The sequence below is a fragment of the Schistocerca serialis genome, chromosome 11 (genome assembly GCF_023864345.2).
Source record: "Schistocerca serialis cubense isolate TAMUIC-IGC-003099 chromosome 11, iqSchSeri2.2, whole genome shotgun sequence".
Taxonomy (NCBI): Eukaryota; Metazoa; Arthropoda; class Insecta; order Orthoptera; family Acrididae; genus Schistocerca; species Schistocerca serialis.
This window is the reverse complement of record NC_064648.1, coordinates 154,677,515-154,696,831: the sequence shown is the minus strand read 5'-3', so window position 1 is coordinate 154,696,831 and position 19,317 is coordinate 154,677,515. Positions and strand designations below refer to the sequence as shown.

The 19,317-nt window shown below is 39.6% G+C and overlaps 1 protein-coding gene across 12 annotated transcripts in view; it reads left to right on the top strand.

Annotated features, from left to right (window-relative positions):
* LOC126427094 (zinc finger protein ZFP2-like) overlaps positions 1–19,317 on the top strand; it is a 718,966-nt gene that overhangs the window by 85,900 nt on the left and 613,749 nt on the right. For 3 of the 12 annotated variants that reach the window (XM_050089285.1, XM_050089284.1, XM_050089283.1), the window contains one exon: positions 609–3,004. The exons of 2 other annotated variants lie outside the window; for them this stretch is intronic. In XM_050089285.1, coding sequence (XP_049945242.1) covers positions 609–2,568 — 1,960 coding nt within the window. In that variant the 3' untranslated portion in view covers positions 2,569–3,004. Of the gene's footprint in view, positions 1–608; positions 3,005–6,193; positions 6,456–19,317 lie in introns of those variants that run through there. 7 more of the 12 variants (XM_050089298.1, XM_050089296.1, XM_050089287.1 and 4 more) reach the window with 6 other exon arrangements.

Below are 19,317 nucleotides of genomic sequence, written 5' to 3'. Positions count from 1 at the left end.
TGCAGCACAATTGAGATCCTGATTTTGTTCACAGCTTGTAAGGCTAGACATCTATGAGCGAACTCAAGTCAGAAAAAATTCTTAATATGTTTCTTTGCATAGCCATCTTCTGCAGCAAAATTTCAGTTTTCGATGAAAGCAAACTGTAATTTCTCACTGTCATTGGTTACTTGAAACCATAAATCCATCAAAAGCAAAACAATCAGAAGCAGCAATCAGGATAGAATAATATGTGCATGCTCCTATGCACCCACAGCCATATCCACACTCAAATTACCTCATTGGGAAGCTCAAAGATGTCCATTTCCATTGTGATGGAACGGGGTAGCTGCAGGTGGAATTGTTGGACCCAAATATCACACAGGTAGACCATGCACCTACTGGCATTACTTGCTCTCAAGACTTTGGTAGAATGGACTGTACAAAATTCTATCGTTCTGGCCGAATGTAATTAGGATTTTAAATCACTTACATTTACTGAATAAGTTATATGTGAAGCCCATACATTTTTAACTTTCTGTTTATAGTACCTGATTTTGTGGATTGTGAAATACTGTTTTTTTGTATCATGTAAATCAACATTTAACACCTCTTTCCTCCTTCCTCAGTTTAATTCAAAGTGCTGGTGACAGCTGTGACATTTCATATCAAGAAACATTACATCAAGGAGTAGTCGATGACAAGCTGGAGATAGATGCAGAGAAGTCAACAGATTTCAGTATGTCTTATAACTATACCAAAATACGGACTTCACAAGAAGACAGCTTATGTGGCACGAGATTAAGTTGCAGCATCAGGGAAAAGGAATTCCATAAGTTTAACTGTAGTTTCTGCCTACAGAGCTTCCCTTCAAAATACAGACTCATAATGCATGTCTTCATCCACATTGATGGTGTGCAGGCACCTTCATATGTTTGTAAGTCATGTGGTGAGGTATTTCCCACTGATGACTGCCTGAAAGAACATTTGAGAATGAGTGGGGTCGACCAAGCATTATCTGCTGCCAACAGTGAGAAACCTGAATGTGGTGATGACCGTGAAAACAATATCTCCTTGGAGTGTGTACGAGAAGGAATCGTGGAACATTCTGAGAAGAAATCTTCATCCACGGAAACCAAGAAAACTTTAAAGAAATCCTTTAATGACATACATAATACAGGTAATGTTACGAAAGTTGCAGAGAAACTCGAAAGATGTCATGACGATGGAATTTTATGTAAAAGTGATAATGCTAATGTCCACACTGTGCTAAATGCAAAGAGAAATCACAAATGTGATGTATGTGGTAAATTCTTTACTCTGTTACGTAATCTTAAGACACATAGCTTAATACACTCAACCAAGAGGCCCCACAAATGTGATACTTGTGGCAAATCTTTTAATGTATTGCGTTATCTCAAGAAGCATGTCTTAATACACACTGGTGAGAGACCCTACAAATGTACTCTTTGTGGAAAAAAATTTATTTTTTCTGACCGTCTCAAGGCACACGAATTAATACACACAGAAAAGAGACCCCACGAATGCGATGTTTGTGGAAAATCGTTTACTCGGTCGGGCATTCTCAAGACGCATTTGTTAATACACACTGGTAAGAGACCCTACAAATGCACTGTTTGTGGAAAATCTTTTATACAGTCTGGCAATCTCAGGTTACACGAATTAATACACACAGGAAAAAGACCCCACGAATGTGATGTTTGTGGAAAATCGTTTACTCAGTCGGGCCATCTCAAGAATCATTTGTTAATACACACTGGAAAGAGACCCCATGAATGCGGTGTTTGTGGAGAATCATTTACTAAGTTAAGCCACATGAAGAGGCACATTTTAATACACACTCGTACGAGACTTTTCAGATGTACTGTTTGTGGAAAATCTTTTACTCTGCCCGGCAATCTCAAGTTACACAATTTAATACACAAAGTATCGAGACCCCACGAATGCGATGTTTGTGGAAAATCGTTTACTCAGTCGAGCAATCTCAAGGTACACGAATTAATACACACTGGTAAGAGACCCCACGAATGCGGTGTTTGTGGAAAATCGTTTACTCGGTCGTGCCATCTCAAGAATCACTTGTTAATACACACTGGAAAGAGACCCCACGAATGCGATGTTTGTGGAAAATCGTTTACTCAGTCGTGCCATCTCAAGAATCATTTCTTAATACACACTGGAAAGAGACCCCACGAATGCGGTGTTTGTGGAAAATCGTTCATTAAGTCGAGCAATCTGAAGGTACACGAAGTAATACACACTGGTAAGAGACCCCACGAATGCGGTGTTTGTGGAAAATCGTTTACTCAGTCGAGCAATCTCAAGGTACACGAATTAATACACACTGGAATGAGGCCTCACGAATGTGATGTTTGTGGAAAATCGTTTGTTACGTCGAGCCATATGAAGCAGCACATTTTCATACACACTGGTACGAGACCTTACAGATGTAATGTTTGTGGAAAATCTTTTACTCAGTCTTGCAATCTGAAGAGACACGAACTAATACACGCTGGAAAGAGACCTTACAAATGTAGTGTTAAAGGTAAATACACTCCTGCAAACTGAAATAAGAACACCGTGAATTCATTGTCCCAGGAAGGGGAAACTTTATTGACACATTCCTGGGGTCAGATACATCTCATGATCACACTGACAGAACCACAGGCACATACACAGGCAACAGGGCATGCACAATGTCGGCACTAGTACAGTGTATATCCACCTTTCGCAGCAATGCAGGCTGCTATTCTCCCATGGAGACGATCGTAGAGATGCTGGATGTAGTCCTGTGGAACGGCTTGCCATGCCATTTCCACCTGGCGCCTCAGTTGGACCAGCGTTCGTGCTAGATGTGCAGACCGTGTGAGACGATGCTTCATCCAGTCCCAAACATGCTCAATGGGGGACAGATCCGGAGGTCTTGCTGGCCAGGGTAGTTGACTTACACCTTCTAGAGCACGTTGGGTGGCACGGGATACATGCGGACGTGCATTGTCCTGTTGGAACAGCAAGTTCCCTTGCCGGTCTAGGAATGGTAGAACGATGGGTTCGATGACGGTTTGGATGTACCGTGCACTATTCAGTGTCCCCTCGACGATCACCAGTGGTGTACGGCCAGTGTAGGAGATCGCTCCCCACACCATGATGCCGGGTGTTGGCCCTGTGTGCCTCGGTCGTATGCAGTCCTGATTGTGGCGCTCACCTGCACGGCGCCAAACACGCATACGACCATCATTGGCACCAAGGCAGAAGCGACTCTCATCGCTGAAGACGACACATCGCCATTCGTCCCTCCATTCACGCCTGTTGCGACACCACTGGAGGCGGGCTGCACGATGTTGGGGCGTGAGCGGAAGACGACCTAACGGTGTGCGGGACCATAGCCCAGCTTCACGGAGGTGGTTGCGAATGGTCCTCGCCGATACCCCAGGAGCAACAGTGTCCCTAATTTGCTGGGAAGTGGCGGTGCGGTCCCCTACGGCACTGCGTAGGATCCTACGGTCTTGGCGTGCATCCGTGCGTCACTGCGGTCCGGTCCCAGGTCGACAGGCACGTGCACCTTCCGCCGACCACTGGCGACAACATCGATGTACTGTGGAGACCTCACGCCCCACGTGTTGAGCAATTCGGCGGTACGTCCACCCGGCCGCCCGCTATACGCCCTCGCTCAAAGTCCGTCAACTGCACATACGGTTCACGTCCACGCTGTCGCGGCATGCTACCAGTGTTAAAGACTGCGATGGAGCTCCGTATGCCACGGCAAACTGGCTGACACTGACGGCGGCGGTGTACAAATGCTGCGCAGCTAGCGCCATTCGACGGCCAACACCGCGGTTCCTGGTGTGTCCGCTGTGCCGTGCGTGTGATCATTGCTTGTACAGCCCTCTCGCAGTGTCCGGAGCAAGTATGGTGGGTCTGACACACCGGTGTCAATGTGTTCTGTTTTCCACTTCCAGGAGTGTAGTTTCCTTAATGGAGCAGTCTCAAGGAACAATAATACACACTGAACAGAGACCACACAGATTCCATGTTTGTGCCAAATCGTTTTCAGTACTGGGTCATCTGAAGACTAAATTAATACACGCAGGAATGATCCCCTACAAATGTGATACTTGCTGCAAATATTTGTCTGACTCTGTTAATCTGAAGAGATAAGTAGTACACACCGGTGAATCATCGTAGAATTGTGGTAATTGTGGAAAATTGTTAATCACTAGTCACCTCGAGATATAGTTATCGCTACACACTGACAAAAGGCTACACAGATGTTATTTGTAGGAAATGTTTTACTCCGGTTTATCATCTTAAGAAGCATGCAATAATACACGGAGACCACTGAAAGTACTGTTGTGGTCAGTACATGTACACATGTTCAAAGACTATAAGTGTGTTATGAATATTGTTCACATGTGCTACAGAGGGGTCACAAAAAATGAGAAATCCATTTTTCGCAGCTTCACATTGGAAGAAGTTGCATGCAAAATACAACTTATGAAGTACAGAATTGCAATTTTTTGTTGTAAATGCTCTAATGATCTGGCTACCACAAATTGATGCATTGAGAGAGATCTTTTACTCATGAGTAGAAGTTCCATGCAATAGGCAGGACCCCATATTCAAGAGAATGTACCAGTATGTTGCTAAATATTTCAAAGAAGCTGCCATTTCAATGTTCATGAAGCTGTATGCACTACCCAGGCGACAACACAAATATTTTTATTACATACCTATCACTCAGGCTATTCATCTCAACAATGGAGAAATATAAAAAATGTCATGATTATGCAAACATGTTACTGAGGTATGCCTCCTTAATGGTAATGCTATTTGTGTGATCAATAATCTGCACACATGTGAACTTTCTGTGCTAGTTCTCCATTAGGAAATAACTGATTGTGGCAAGTATGCAAAGATAAGGCAAAAACGATAATTATCTGCCTAGTAGCGTTTTGATTCATCTTAAGAATGCAACAGTGCTTCTGTATGGTATGGACTCATTAATTCTTTAGTTTTCCAGCAGTAAATTGGACTTCATGTGTACACACAGCTCACACAGTTCCCATTAATAGTAGGCTATCGGTTTGTTGCAGTGTAGTTCGTGTGCATTAGCATCTCACATTCGTTTCATCATATGAGATGAGCTTGGTCGGAAAGGCAACAGTGTGAGCGCTCATGCTGCTCAAACCATTGCAGTGTGATTCTGACCTAGTGATCTGGACAGTTATCCTGCTGTAAGATGTTGTCACTCTCAGGAAACACATGAAGCATTAAGTGATGCAGATGTTGCAATAATGTTCTCCACATCTGTCATCATGCTTTCAATTATGACCAGCTATTTCTTGGCACCTCATATGAATATCCCCCATAGCATGACATTGCCTCCACGTTCCTCCACCTGTTGTGTGGTGCATGTATTGAACAATTGTTCATCTGGATCATGGGATGTCTGAGCATGACCATTGACCTGGTCCACAAGAAATGTTACTTTTCACAACGTGACACATCTTTATAGGTATGCAGTCCAATCTCAATTATCCCATTTGTATTGCTATTGTAACTGCCAATGTTGTTAGATCAACATGGGAATAAGAAGCAGTTATATATCTTGGGGCTTCATGTTCAACAGTGTCTGCTGAATAGCTTGAAACTCTTCAGCCTGCTCAAGCATTTTCTTCTGTCTACACAGATTGTCATCTATCCCACTTTACAGAGCAGCTAGGTTCTGATCTCCTTGTTCTAGATAATGCATGGGCATCCTACAACCTTGTGTCAATTTGTGGTTTCACCATCTGTCAACGATGTTCCATAGAGGCTCATGATAGAAGCATCTGAGCAGTCAACCAGATTCGCTGTTTGTGAGATGCACTTACTCAGGCACCAGGCAAAACCATCTGCTCTTTGGCCAAATTATTTATGCCAGTTTTTTTTTTTTACACATACTGTACATAGAATGATTACCCATTCATGTCTGGTTATAGTTTCATTACTGTGTGACATAACCACAGTGCCACTGGGTAGGGCACACTCCTCCTAGGAAAGTGGGTATAATCATTTGGATCAACAGTGTATCTTGACACACAGAAGGGTCTTATGTGTAGTCATTCAAATTTTCATGCTTTGTTAAATTTATGCCAATGCACTATTGTCGGTTTAAGTGACACATTTCATGTGAAAAATATTTTTATTTCAGAGCTCTGTACACAATTCTGAGGTAGTGAAGATTAATTTTATGCCTCAAATCTTTTAATTATTTGTCTATTTTTAAATATCATGTAACTACTGTACAAACATCAGTGGGAAAACTGTCATCATGTAGTGTCAGATAATAATTCCAATTGTTTGTATAAACAAGGACTGTTGAAAGAACTGTGTGGTTACTAGAATATGAATTTAATCCAAATGCATAATTTTTATTGTAATAAGTTAATTTATTAAATGTGGTTTCTTTCTAATTACTTTGTTTTAATTTGATTATTTTAGTTGCCTTTCATCTGCTTTAAACATGAATTCATAGTGTGTATTTTCCATAATTTCTCTGAGTAAATGTGAGGTTTTCAGAAATTTTCACTAATGCTTGGATTGATATATAATAATGTTTGTTTTTTTGTCAGTTTTTTCGATTTCCTACAAATTTCTTATTGGTGTAAGGTATTTTGTTTACTAAGTTTTGTTATACTTTTAATAATTTGAAACAGTTGTTATTAAGTGATAGGCATTTTTGAGTTTTGCGACACTTTGAGTTTTGCGACACTTTGAGTTTTGCGACACTTTGAGTTTTGCGACACTTTGAGTTTTGCGACACTTTGAGTTTTGCGACACTTTGAGCTGTGTGGCTTTTTACTGAAATGAGATCGTATCTGCCATGATAGTTCTTGCAGGATAATAGTGTGCTGCTATAGGGGCTGTAATACTGCAGTGGCTTTTAAATATTTAGGGAATGCTGATCTATTTATAGTTTGTGGGATCCTGTTATAATACACACTCGATAAGAAATTTTGGTTGTGACTTGGCATGAAATTGCATGGATTTGAAATTCTGTCATTCTCCTTATAGTAATGTTGTTACACTATTGTCGGACTACTTAATTGCATATTTGGTACTATGCTCTTTGTTGATGGTCTACTTCAATCATGACAGAAAAATATTTTGTTCTCTCAGTAATGCTTACTGAGACAAAAATCGTTACCATTACTATTCAAGTAAGATCAGAGCTTTGAATTCACAAACTTACAATGCTATACTCAAATGAAGCTTAAATTCTGGATTGTAACTCTTCTATTTTAATAGTCTCATCACTGAAAATAAGGTTGTGATGATTCTGAAGATTCTGAATGGAAATTAAGTATCCCACAGTGATGTATTAAAATGGGATTTTAAAATAGAAGGAAAGAACAACATTGACAATAGTACTTTGTCAAAATAAAGTGCCATTAATTGTTGTAATGTGGTATTTACATAATAAGACCAAAACAAATGTCATTATAAGTAACTGGTTATTAATGCCATCATTATATGATGTTCCTGACCACTTTTAGATGTTTTCTGCTGAAATATATCTGGCAAATGCCGTAAAGGCTGTAATGAATACCTTCACATTATCACCATTGCACTTAAAGCTAATATGGGTGGCATTAAAATTCTTAGGAAAATCATTTAGACACGATTATTGTTGCCTTGCACTCCTGTCCAAAATGGTTCTTTTTAAAACATGTATTGTTAGACATCTGTCAAATACTGATAGTGTTCACTTGAGTCCAAACTGAATCCTAAATCAAGAAAGCATGATTCTAAATATTCTGTAAGCAGAATTTGAGTACTTTTTGTTTGAAATTACGTGAGTGGATTGAGTTTGTTGGAAGATGATACAGGTTTCATTTAAAGCTAAAAAAGCTACTTTTCACTAAAATATAAAATTGTGAAAATAGTTTGCAGATTCATGCCACTTATTTGGATTCTGTGTGTAAGTATTCCTGCTATTAGAATTTTTAATGGTTTAAGTTTAATGTAGCTACGTTTACTAAGGGTAAGTTAGCTAATGTGCCACATAGGACTGCAGGTGTGAGTCACTCATACATTTATACCCATAAATTTGTATAAGATGAAACTAGGCAGTTGCACATTGACGCAGTTTCGTAGCTTTGGCTGCAGCACATGAGTGATCTATGCAATTCATACATGGTCTCATAAAGAACAGATTGAGATACACCAGTATCCCCCTGTGGTGTTTCCATTAGTTAAGTCTATTTAATTATACTCAGGTTAGTCGATTTTCAACAAATATTGCCATAAACCATGCTATGGGACATTTCTTAAGTATTTGAATTGCTACAAATAATTATCTCTTCAGAGTTAAGGCCTCATCTAATAATGGGGTACATGAAAGGAGCCTCGCTTAAGATTGCAATGTTTTTTGATAAATACAGGGTTATTACAAATGATTGAAGCGATTTCACAGCTCTACAATAACTTTATTATTTGAGATATTTTCACAATGCTTTGCACAAACATACAAAAATTCAAAAAGTTTTTTTAGGCATTCACAAATGTTCGATATGTGCCCCTTTAGTGATTCGGCAGACATCAAGCTGATAATCAAGTTCCTCCCACACTCAGCGCAACATGTCCCCATCATCGAGTTGAAAAGCGTCGTTGATGTGAGCTCGCAGTTCTGGCACGTTTCTTGGTAGAGGTGGTTTAAACACTGAATCTTTCACAAAACCCCACAGAAAGAAATCGCATGGGGTTAAGTTGGGAGAGCGTGGAGGCCATGACACGAATTGCTGATCATGATCTCCACCACAACCGATCCATTGGTTTTCCAATCTCCTGTTTAAGAAATGCCTAACATCATGATGGAAGTGCGGTGTAGCACCATCCTGTTGAAAGATGAAGTCGGTGCTGTCAGTCTCCAGTTGTGGCATGAGCCAATTTTCCAGCATGTCCAGATACACGTGTCCTGTAACGTTTTTTCGCAGAAGAAAAAGGGGCCATAAACTTTAAACCGTGAGATTGCACAAAACACGTTAACTTTTGGTGAATTGCGAATTTGCTGCACGAATGCGTGAGGATTCTCTACCGCCCAGATTCGCACATTGTGTCTGTTCTCTTCACCATTAAGAAAACATGTTGCTTCATCACTGAAAACAAGTTTCACACTGAATGCATCCTCTTCTATGAGCTGTTGCAACCACGCCGAAAGTTCAAAGCATTTGACTTTGTCATCAGGTGTCAGGGCTTGAAGCAATTGTAAACGGCAAGGTTTCTGCTTTAGCCTTTTCCGTAAGATTTTCCAAACTGTCGGCTGTGGTATGTTTAGCTCCCTGCTTGCTTTATTCGTCGACTTCCACGGGCTACGCGTGAAACTTGCCCGCACGCGTTCAACCATTTCTTCGCTCACTGCATGCCGACCCATTGATTTCCCCTTTCAGAGGCATCCAAAAGCTTTAAACTGCGCATACCATCGTCGAATGGAGTTAGCAGTTGGTGGATCTTTGTTGAACTTCGTCCTGAAGTGTCGTTGCACTGTTATGACTGACTGATGTGAGTGCATTTCAAGCACGACATAAGCTTTCTCGGCTCCTGTCGCCATTTTGTCTCACTGCGCTCTCAAGCGCTCTGGCGGCAGAAACCTGAAGTGCAGCTTCAGCCGAACAAAACTTTGAGTTTTTCTACGTGTCTGTAGTGTGTCGTGACCATATGTCAATGAATGGAGCTAGTGAATTTATGAAATCGCTTCAGTCATTTGTAATAGCCCTGAACAGAGACGTGAACTGCAATCAGGTGTACCGTGGGCAATGTCAGAGTTCAGCTCAGAAAGACCTGGTGGCTAATCCTTTCACACCAGAAGTATTAGAGACATAAAATCAACAGTCGTTTTTGGACCAGTGTTGACTATAATATCCGTGAATATTGAAGGAATACCTCCCTGCAAGCAACAACTCTTGCAAGACATGTGCCACACTAAGCACTGTGATATTTTGTTTGTTCAAGAAATATATAGAGATACCCAGCAGAGACGTCCTTCTGTTCCTGGAATGAAATGGGTTGTTGAAACACAACATGCACATTGTGGAAGCGCCATCCTTACAATACCTGACCTTGAAGTCTGTAGAGTTCGTCAGTCAGGTGATAACAATATTGAAATTATTACTGTTACGTAACTGTGGAGTCACATCATCATATAAACCTCCAGCAACAGATTTTCCCTTCATCCCACCTGAAAATTTTATTACAGGGAAAGATTCTGTTGTGATACTTGATTTCAACAGTCACAGCCAAGTTTGGGGGTATGCTCAAGAGGATCAAAATGGTGAGGCTGTCCTCATGTGGGCTGAAACTTTCCATCTCTCACTCCTTCATGACAGCAAACTGCCTCATTCTTTCTACAGTGGACGTTGGCTGTAATCCATATCTGCCTTCTGTTAGTGAAAGTATTTTTCATACCTCCACTAAATCCATCTGTAAGCCCATACCGAATGCACATCGACCTATTATGTGTCAAGTGCTCCCACAAGTAAGATCTCAAGAAATCCCTTTCAGACGAAAGTAAGACTTCAAAACGGCAGATTGGCAGGAATTTTCAAAATTATTAGCTGAGAAAATTCTAACTACAGATCCTGTGATAGATCAATATGAGAATTTTGTTAACGTCGTTAATGCCTCCTCCTGAGCATCAATTCTATGGGGATGCAGAATGAACTATATCAAGGGTATAACCCCTGAAATGGCCTCTTTTCTTAAAGAATACTACATGAAGTTTGAAGAAGATCCTTTTAGTGAAGCCACATCAAGCCTTGCACAGAATGTCCTCTCTTTAATATCTGAGGCAAAGAGAGAGGAATGGATACAATTGATGGCTGATATGCTATCAAAATCTTTGGAAAAATTCACTGTTTACTACTATGAGAATTACTTGAAACCTTATCCTGCAAGACCCAGACCTGCGCTTTCCACATGAAGAATAAACAGGCAAATAGATCCTTTAATATATCCTCGGGGTATCGTTCTTGAAATAATTCTACTCACAAATATCTTGGAGTAATACTGGATAGAGGGCTAACATATAGAAAGCATTGCCAGAAACAAAGTGGCAGCCAGAAATAACACAGTGCGAAAATTGACAGGTACATAATGGGGTGATAAACCATGCACTGTGCACTTGTTCTATGTTGTTCCACTGCTGAATATGCATGTTCAGTATCGAACAAGTCCAATCATGCCAGGAACGTAGATGAGGCTCTAAATGAGTCTTGCCAGATTATCATGGGTTGCTCAAGACCTACTCCTGTGGACAAACTCCATTGCTTCACTAGCATAGCTCCTCCTGAAATGAGACGTTAGGTAGCTGCAAGATATGAGAAAAGTAAGGCCACAACAAGGGAAACCCATCCATTATATGAGGCTGAAATGAAGAAAGAGCTTCTTGACAACAATTTTGAGGCTCTCGTCGAGAATCCACATGTCGCAAGGATCTTGCGATGGTGGGAGGAATGTCGGTATTTTGGAGAATGGATCGCTCCAAAGGAAAAACTTCCTCCTGGATATTTGGAGAAGTAGTCAATATGGAGGTCTCTCAATAGATCACGATCAAACACAATGAGATGCAAAGCCAATCTTCAGACTTGGGGTTTCTCTGAGGAATCAGTTCTTTGACAGTGTGGTGTTGAGCAGACTAACAGGCATTTCCCCTCATTGTTCCTCATAACCAACCACCTGCACCGTGCATGACCTTATGAGACCTACACCAAATGCACTTCAAGTGTCCAATTTTTGGTCTCCTTTTGTGTAAAATTATGTCAACACTTATATATATTTTTAAAGTTTCTGTACTTTTGACATGATAAATAAATAATCTGACAATAGTAACATCAAGGGAAAAAAACTATATCATTTGGTTTTAATGCCCAGTGTAAAAAAGGTTATTCATATGTTAGTGGAGGACACATGACAAGACAGCTTTTGGTACAGTGATATTAGCAACGAAATAAACCTAGTAAAGTATCCTTTGGTGGTTAACCAGATGGAATGCCACAATCATAGCATTAACTCTCAGCAGTTTGTAGGTACAAAGATGCACAACATACTTAATACAAACCCAGTTTGATATTCCTTCTGACAAGAACAGGGAAAGTAAGAATATGGTGGAAAATATTAGTACTCTGTGTATGATAATTAGCAAACACTAAAAGGATGAGCTACAAGAGTTGTGCCTAAACAAAAAGAAAAACGAGTGAAATCCTAGCATGAAATCGTATCAGCATCATTTGTGGGAATATAGGAGCTGCTGCAGTGCAGAACACCAGGTGGGTTGTGGGCGAGATAGTCGATGGTTGCGTGGTTGAGTGAGGGCCAATTAAAAGTCATAAATATATTCAGAGAAGTCTGCAGTTTTGCAGTGCTAGTTTATATTGGGCCATCCAGGAAAAATGAAGTTGCCAGTCTCGATAGCAACAGGGATGGGTCGCCAGATCTGTAGCACAGATAAAACACAAGTGATGCTGTTGTGGATGCCACAAACCATGTCTGCTTTAGCACATGTAAATAAAAAAACATCGGTCTAAATCAACTCCCCTGTACCAGCACGTGCACCTAGCTATTATGATTGAGCACAGAAGGTGGAACCGTAACGTAAAAAGAAAAGACAAAAATCATTAATATCAAGGGATCCTTTTTTGGAATTGCACACACAGTTGTACATTCTTAACCTTTCACCCTTTTGAATAGGCCACAGATGTAGGTGAAGGGACATTGTTAGAGACGTAAAATTACAGGGCAACCGAGTTTCTTCAGAACTGAGTTTGGTTTATATTACAGTAACGAAATAAAAAAAAAAATCTGTCCATAATAAAAGGTTTGCTGGCCATTAGATGACCCAGGATAGTTGTTGTGGTATTCCATATCTGCCAGAACTGTTGAACTGACATGCTCAGAAAAAGAAAATAGCTGAAACACTTGCACAATCGTAATGAGAGGGGTCTTCAGAAATAGTGTAGTAGTAGTAGTAGTAGTAGTAGTAGTAGTAGTAGTAGTAGTAGTAGTAGTAGTAGTAGTAGTAGTAGTAACACAAATAAAAAGGCTGTGTTGATACCGAGGATAAATGTGGTAAGCAATAATTATTTCAACTGTGGGCATCAAAATTAATTAGAAGTACAAAGTGCCAATATATTTCCCATGAATAGAATGATACTGTGCAAAAATTACAATATGTTCAAAAATGGTAGAAATTTGAAAATTTATTACCTGGTTGTTAGTCCACAACAGAATGAAATGAAAGGAGTAAAAGGGGACAAATTCAAAAACAAATGTGAAAAGTGTTTTAGAAACTAGTATTCCATATTTTGGGAGGCAGTGGTACATATCATAAGAAGAAAAACTGTTTAGGAGATATGGGCTCTAAAATACTTGCTGTTCCTTAAGGGGGGATATAATGGAAAATGTAAACATTTATTTAAAAAATCATTACAGCCATATTTATTGATGTACAAATCTAAAATTTTCCATGTGTAAAACAAAATAGCTGTGTTTCAACAGTGAAATATAACAAAATATGCAGGAATAATATTTTGCCAGAAATTTCAATTTTTAATTTAAAATTGTCTTTTTTATGAAAAGCCATAACTGGAATTGTAATCATGCAATTAATCTGAAAATTCTATTTTAGTGTTCTGAGAAGGTTATAAGAGTGCTGAACTACAGTTATTTATTTATGGTACAAATTGTATTATTAACAGAGTTTCTGATATTACATATCCAAAATAAACTTTTTTCTACATATCTAAAAATCAGAATTTAATTGCAGGATCTCATATTTTTTAGTTCCAGGGAGACAGCAACACGCTCCAAACAGTTCCTGAAAATTTCATAGCATTAGCGCATATACTTTTTGATAAAATGCTTCTAATAACGCGAGAAATGTAAAACAGAGAAAAATGAGGTTCAAAAATTTTCTTCTCATACTTCTACATGTAATAAGCTTACCTCAGTTTTAAAACCCTCCATACTGATACATCCTCCAGATTTCTCTTCTCTTCGAATCTCCCTGGCCTGTATTTGCAGGTCAGACACTGATCTGTTAGCTTTCTTGACCCAGCTCTCGTCGATGGTGTAAAGTGCTTTTGTTTTAAACACACCAGGATCTATACCAGCTCTATTCATCACTTCAATTCTGGTGTAACATAAAACTGCATCATAGACACCTATTTTGAGTACTTCAAGTTCACAGAATGTCCTTTTTGAGCATCTAATCCAAATTAAATTCTTGAGACTTTAGTTTCCGTTTTGTGTCTTTCCTTGAAGACACTTCTTCAATAAATCAGGGTTTGCAAGAAACATGAACATGAAAACTTTATAGCCTGGCAGAGAAGCCTTAAATCAAGAAGTCTGAATCCAGTGGAATCGATATCAACATCACTCACCTGTACAATTATCCAGTCCCATGTTTCGATGACGAAGCTGATTGCTTATGTTCTTCAATTCGAGCTGCTTCCTCTTTTTTGTTCGTAAACTGATTTCCATGAAACCTCCATTTCCTAAACACTGTTTGTCCACCACGCATTATGCATAAACCTTGATTTCCATGTAAAGGTTTGCGAATTCAACCCACACCCACTAATATGTGTTAATATTGTCAAAACGTAAATAAACCACATGCAAGAAAGTTTTCAGGCAAAGATATAGATGTCAGCCGAAGATATCGAAAGAAAATAGCCTTCCCACTGACAAAAGTTCCACTGAAGCAATCAGTTTCCCAAATGTTGGAAAAGGTGGGAGTGGCTGCCAGTGCAGAGTTAATCAGTTTAACAATTTAAAGGCATTTTTGAAGCTGCTATCACAATAAAATTCACACACAACATAGACTAAACTGTTTAGATCAAGAAAATATTTTTAAAAAATCAATTTTTTGGACCAAAATCCACTAGATCCCCCCTTTAGAGATAAGAGTATTTGTTGATTTTCGTACTGTGAAACATCTCTTCTCCTGCAAACTCTGTTTTTCAAAAGCTACCAAACAAATTGAACAGTCTACAGAAAGTAGTAAACAAATGAGTAGATTCAACGAATCAGACGACCATATTCTGTTATAGTGGGACAGTAGAGCTTCCAATGCATCTGCTAATGTATACAGCCAGCATTTGTGAGCCATCACTGAAGGAGATGTCCATTATGATGTCCATTCACAGTAAGGCAAGCTTCTATCCATGTCTTAGGGGATCTTGGGTAACCACATCCTATGGAGAAACTTTCGTGTGTGACAGATGTGTTGGCAGAAGTTGATGATGTATTTCTGTAGTGTCTGAACATCGTTAATGACACGTCCATAGACCAAATGTTTCAAGTGTCCCCACAAACAAAAATTCAAGGGATTTCAGTTGGGGGATTGAGCTTGCCAAAGTACTAGGCCTCCTCATAAAATCCATTGTCCAAGTTGTGTTCGCATACATTCAGCAGAAACTGGGCTGGTGCTGCATCTCTAGTCATTGGTGAAATGCTACATTGTCTAGCAGTACAGACAAATAAATTGATAGGAATTGATGGTACTTCATACCAATCAACATGTTTGATAGCACAAAGGGTGTAGTAGAAGAGCTGATGTGTCTCACAGTGAAGAATATGAACAAGTTCTCATAGTTCCTACAGTACGCATTTTGAAGTCCATATTGACTGTACATTTTTGCCTTGCTTTGATTCATACTACCACATCTAACAAAGTGGAGTACTTTTTTAACACCCAGTATACAGCAACATAAAATTTTCTCACAAAAACGAAAAACAGAGATATGCTGTGTGAAAATCAATTGTGTGAGGCGCACACACTGCACTGTGGCTGAAAATAAACGCACTTCATATGCTGCAATCAGAGTGCAGGCAGTTTTATATGACAATGTTCACCACCACTTGCATGGACAATATGAGGATTATAGCTGTGTGCTTTTTTACCATTTGCGTGCATTTTACCACCTGTGTGTCCTTAATCAACTAGATTTTTATCATGAAATTTATACATGCAGAGTGTCTTTTATGCTTTGGCTTCATGTAATGTAGCATGGCAATATTATAGCAAGTTCCAGAAGATCAGATGATGGCAACATAAGACTGCCATCTTGGAGAAAATCCTTTCTACACTGTGATGGTGGCATATGAAGTGTGCTCATTTTAAAACCTATGAAACTAGGTTTAAAAAGAGATAGCAGATCATTTATATAAAAGACAACTATAGCCCTAGCTGTTAACAAGCATGAAAAACTTACAAATGCTGTTATTAAATATTATGAACATTCTATCTCCCATAGTCACAACTACATGTTTTTCTCTAATTCTTGCTTGTCTTGTCCCATTTTGAGATGGGGTTGGCATTTTTGTTTGGTTTGTGGTAATGTTAGTGACAGGGGGTGACTGTGTGCCCTTCCTGATGCCACTATTCCCCCAGTATTGAGTCTGTATATCCTCTCTGTCTGTATCTAGAGTAAATTTCATGTGAAAACCTGAGAACATTTTGTTTTAAATTTTTGTTTAATGAGTAACTGAGGTAGAACAATACAAACTGGCCTGAATTTACTTAATTGATTCTGGAAAATCACCTAAAAACCATACCCTCGTTACCAGCCCACCGTGAGTCTAATTCAAAGTAGTGTTGGCTCACCTCCCAAAATCCTGTATGTAGTACATGTACATGTTTGGCTGTCTGGACAGACTGCACAATCAGAGGTATATAAATAACAAATAATGTAACTCAATAAAGATGTGAAGCAAATGGCAGGAACAACAGCAGCAGACATAGAAGAAATTGTAATTATTCGTTTCTACACATTATAAAAGAAATACTGTGTTTTTTTCTGTTTCCAAAAATAATCTTCCAGAATTATAATGGCGGCAGCTTGTTTACTTATTTGTCAAAAGCAAAGACGTACACGAAATTTGGCGATATATATATATAAGCTGATGTGCTATGCTTTGGAAACGGTAGCGCTCCTGATCTCTAATTAATGACAGGGTCGAGATTGACCACAGAGGGACCATGGCATCACTGCTCCATCTTACCTGTCATGTCAGCAACTTCACACCATTGACAGTGCTTTAATGGTGTAGTAACTTCTTTCAGAAGGCCAGGACAATGTCATCACTCCCCTGGTTATGGTTTATTTTCCAAGACAACTCATTCATTCTGGTTGCTGAGACTCCCTGCATCACCCCTGCTGTGACATTGCCTATTAAGCTGGTCACAGACTCTGTGCGTCCCTCCAGGCAAGGCCATGGTGCAACTGCAGTCAGGTAGCCATAAAGCTAATAATTAAAACAGGGGAAAATATCTGATTTCTCACCGGACAAAAATATCTTACTTTGATGTCTGATTCCACTTGCAGGAGACCTGTCTGCCATATGACAACCACTAACTTTACAACAATTTTCAGCTGCATGTGACATAAATGAGACAACATTCTGAGATACTTTTTGCGTGACGTCACACTGAACATGAGGCTCAAAAGACGATGCGCACTATCTTCAATACTCGTTACCTGTATAGAAATCACAGTAGGAACGTACCAAAAACGACAAATGTTTCGATGTGGGGAAGTGCTAAGGAGTGTTAGAGAATAGATCGAACGGAATTTCAGGTAAAATAGTGCCCCCTAACTCAGGTGGGCAGTGCAAGAGTCGACGTGAATTTCACTGACCACAGAAGTTGGGAGGGTAACATTGGCGTGGTATTTACAAAGAAACACTCAGTGTAGCTGTTGTGTAACAGCACGAGAGCATGGAACACCCTAGTTTTTGACACCTTTCGGAGTTATTTGTGATTTTTCTTTGAATGCTGGTAAAGGTAATGTAGAAGTAATAATCTCAAACACACGGCGCTAAATCTACCACGCTGCACTACATTGCTACTCCTGTAGAGTGTGTGAAACTTGGTTTCACGGTCGCGAGCACACCTTCAGTTGTGCGCGATTTAAGGGGCTTTTGCGCATGCACGTCTGGCGTGACGCAATTGACTTATGGGCCAGATACGTAAGAATTTGATAAACAACGTGTACGGTTCGTGGTGTGCACAGCTAACCCTTTCTATTCAACTAAAAGTTCATGTCAATGTCCCCAAGTGGTAGCAGACTGCAGCAGACTCTTCTCGCTATTCGCTTCTCATAAATCCCCTTACACCGTTGCACACTCCTCAGATACGCCAGTTCACTCACTATGTAGTAAAATTAGATCGGATGTCAATAGATGTTATACTTACACTGACAGAAAAATACATTTTGTGGTATTATTAATGAGATATAATATATTAAGTATTGGATTTTATCATACAGTAATCCGTTTGAGGCGCTGAGAACCATGAAGTATATGATTGTCAATTGTGAGACTGTAGCATGATTTCATGTTTCAGATAGCTGATGGTTTCAGGTTTATCTGTGCTTTAGGCCCACATTGTGTATATGAACAATCACGAAAAGCCCTCTCACTGGTTTCTTTGATATGTAGTTAAATGTGGGATCAATGATGGTGTGCTTTTGGTTTGTATGGTTCTCAGCGCCTCATTTCTATTCTAGTCAATTGATCGTTTTGGTAGACAGTACTACATGAATATAATCATTTCCATAAACGGTAGTTTGTGTTAGGAGTTGGTTGTTTAGTGTGCTAGAATCTGCTTTCGTGTGTAGTATCAACATGAACGCTGTCAATATGTTTAGGTTCGAACAGAAAAGAAAATTACCAGGAAAAGTTAGCTGCAAAGTTATTAGGGCTTCCCAGATCAGCTCCATTGACTGAGAAAGTGCTGCGCGGGATTAGCCGAGTGGTCTGGGACGCTACAGTCGTGGACTGTGCGGCTGGTCCCGGCGGAGGTTCGATTCATCCCTTGGGCATGGGCGTGTGTGTTTGTCCTTAGGATAATTTAGGTTAAGTTGTGTGTAAGCTTAGGGACTGATGACCTTAGCAGTTAAGTCCGATAAGATTTCACACACATTTGAACATTTTTGAACATTTGACTTAGAAAGTGACGAAATCAAATAAGCGTGACTAGAAGCGAACAAAGAAGTGTGTAATAAACGTAATTTGTGTGGGTGTAAGGTAACAATGTCTGGCTTTCAGACTGCAAGTTAATTCGTTAGCTAATGCATGTGATAGGGATCTTCTACATTTGTCCGAAAAAATAAAAAAGCATGAAGACTGCCATTTGCACAAAAATGCGAAACGAAGAGTAACCCAAACTTGCACAGTATTTCGTTCTTGCCCTAAACTGTACTTAATTATGTACAAAGTAACAAAATCACCGAAAAACAATTATTTTTTCAGGTGAGTTGTGCATATTATTGTTATTAT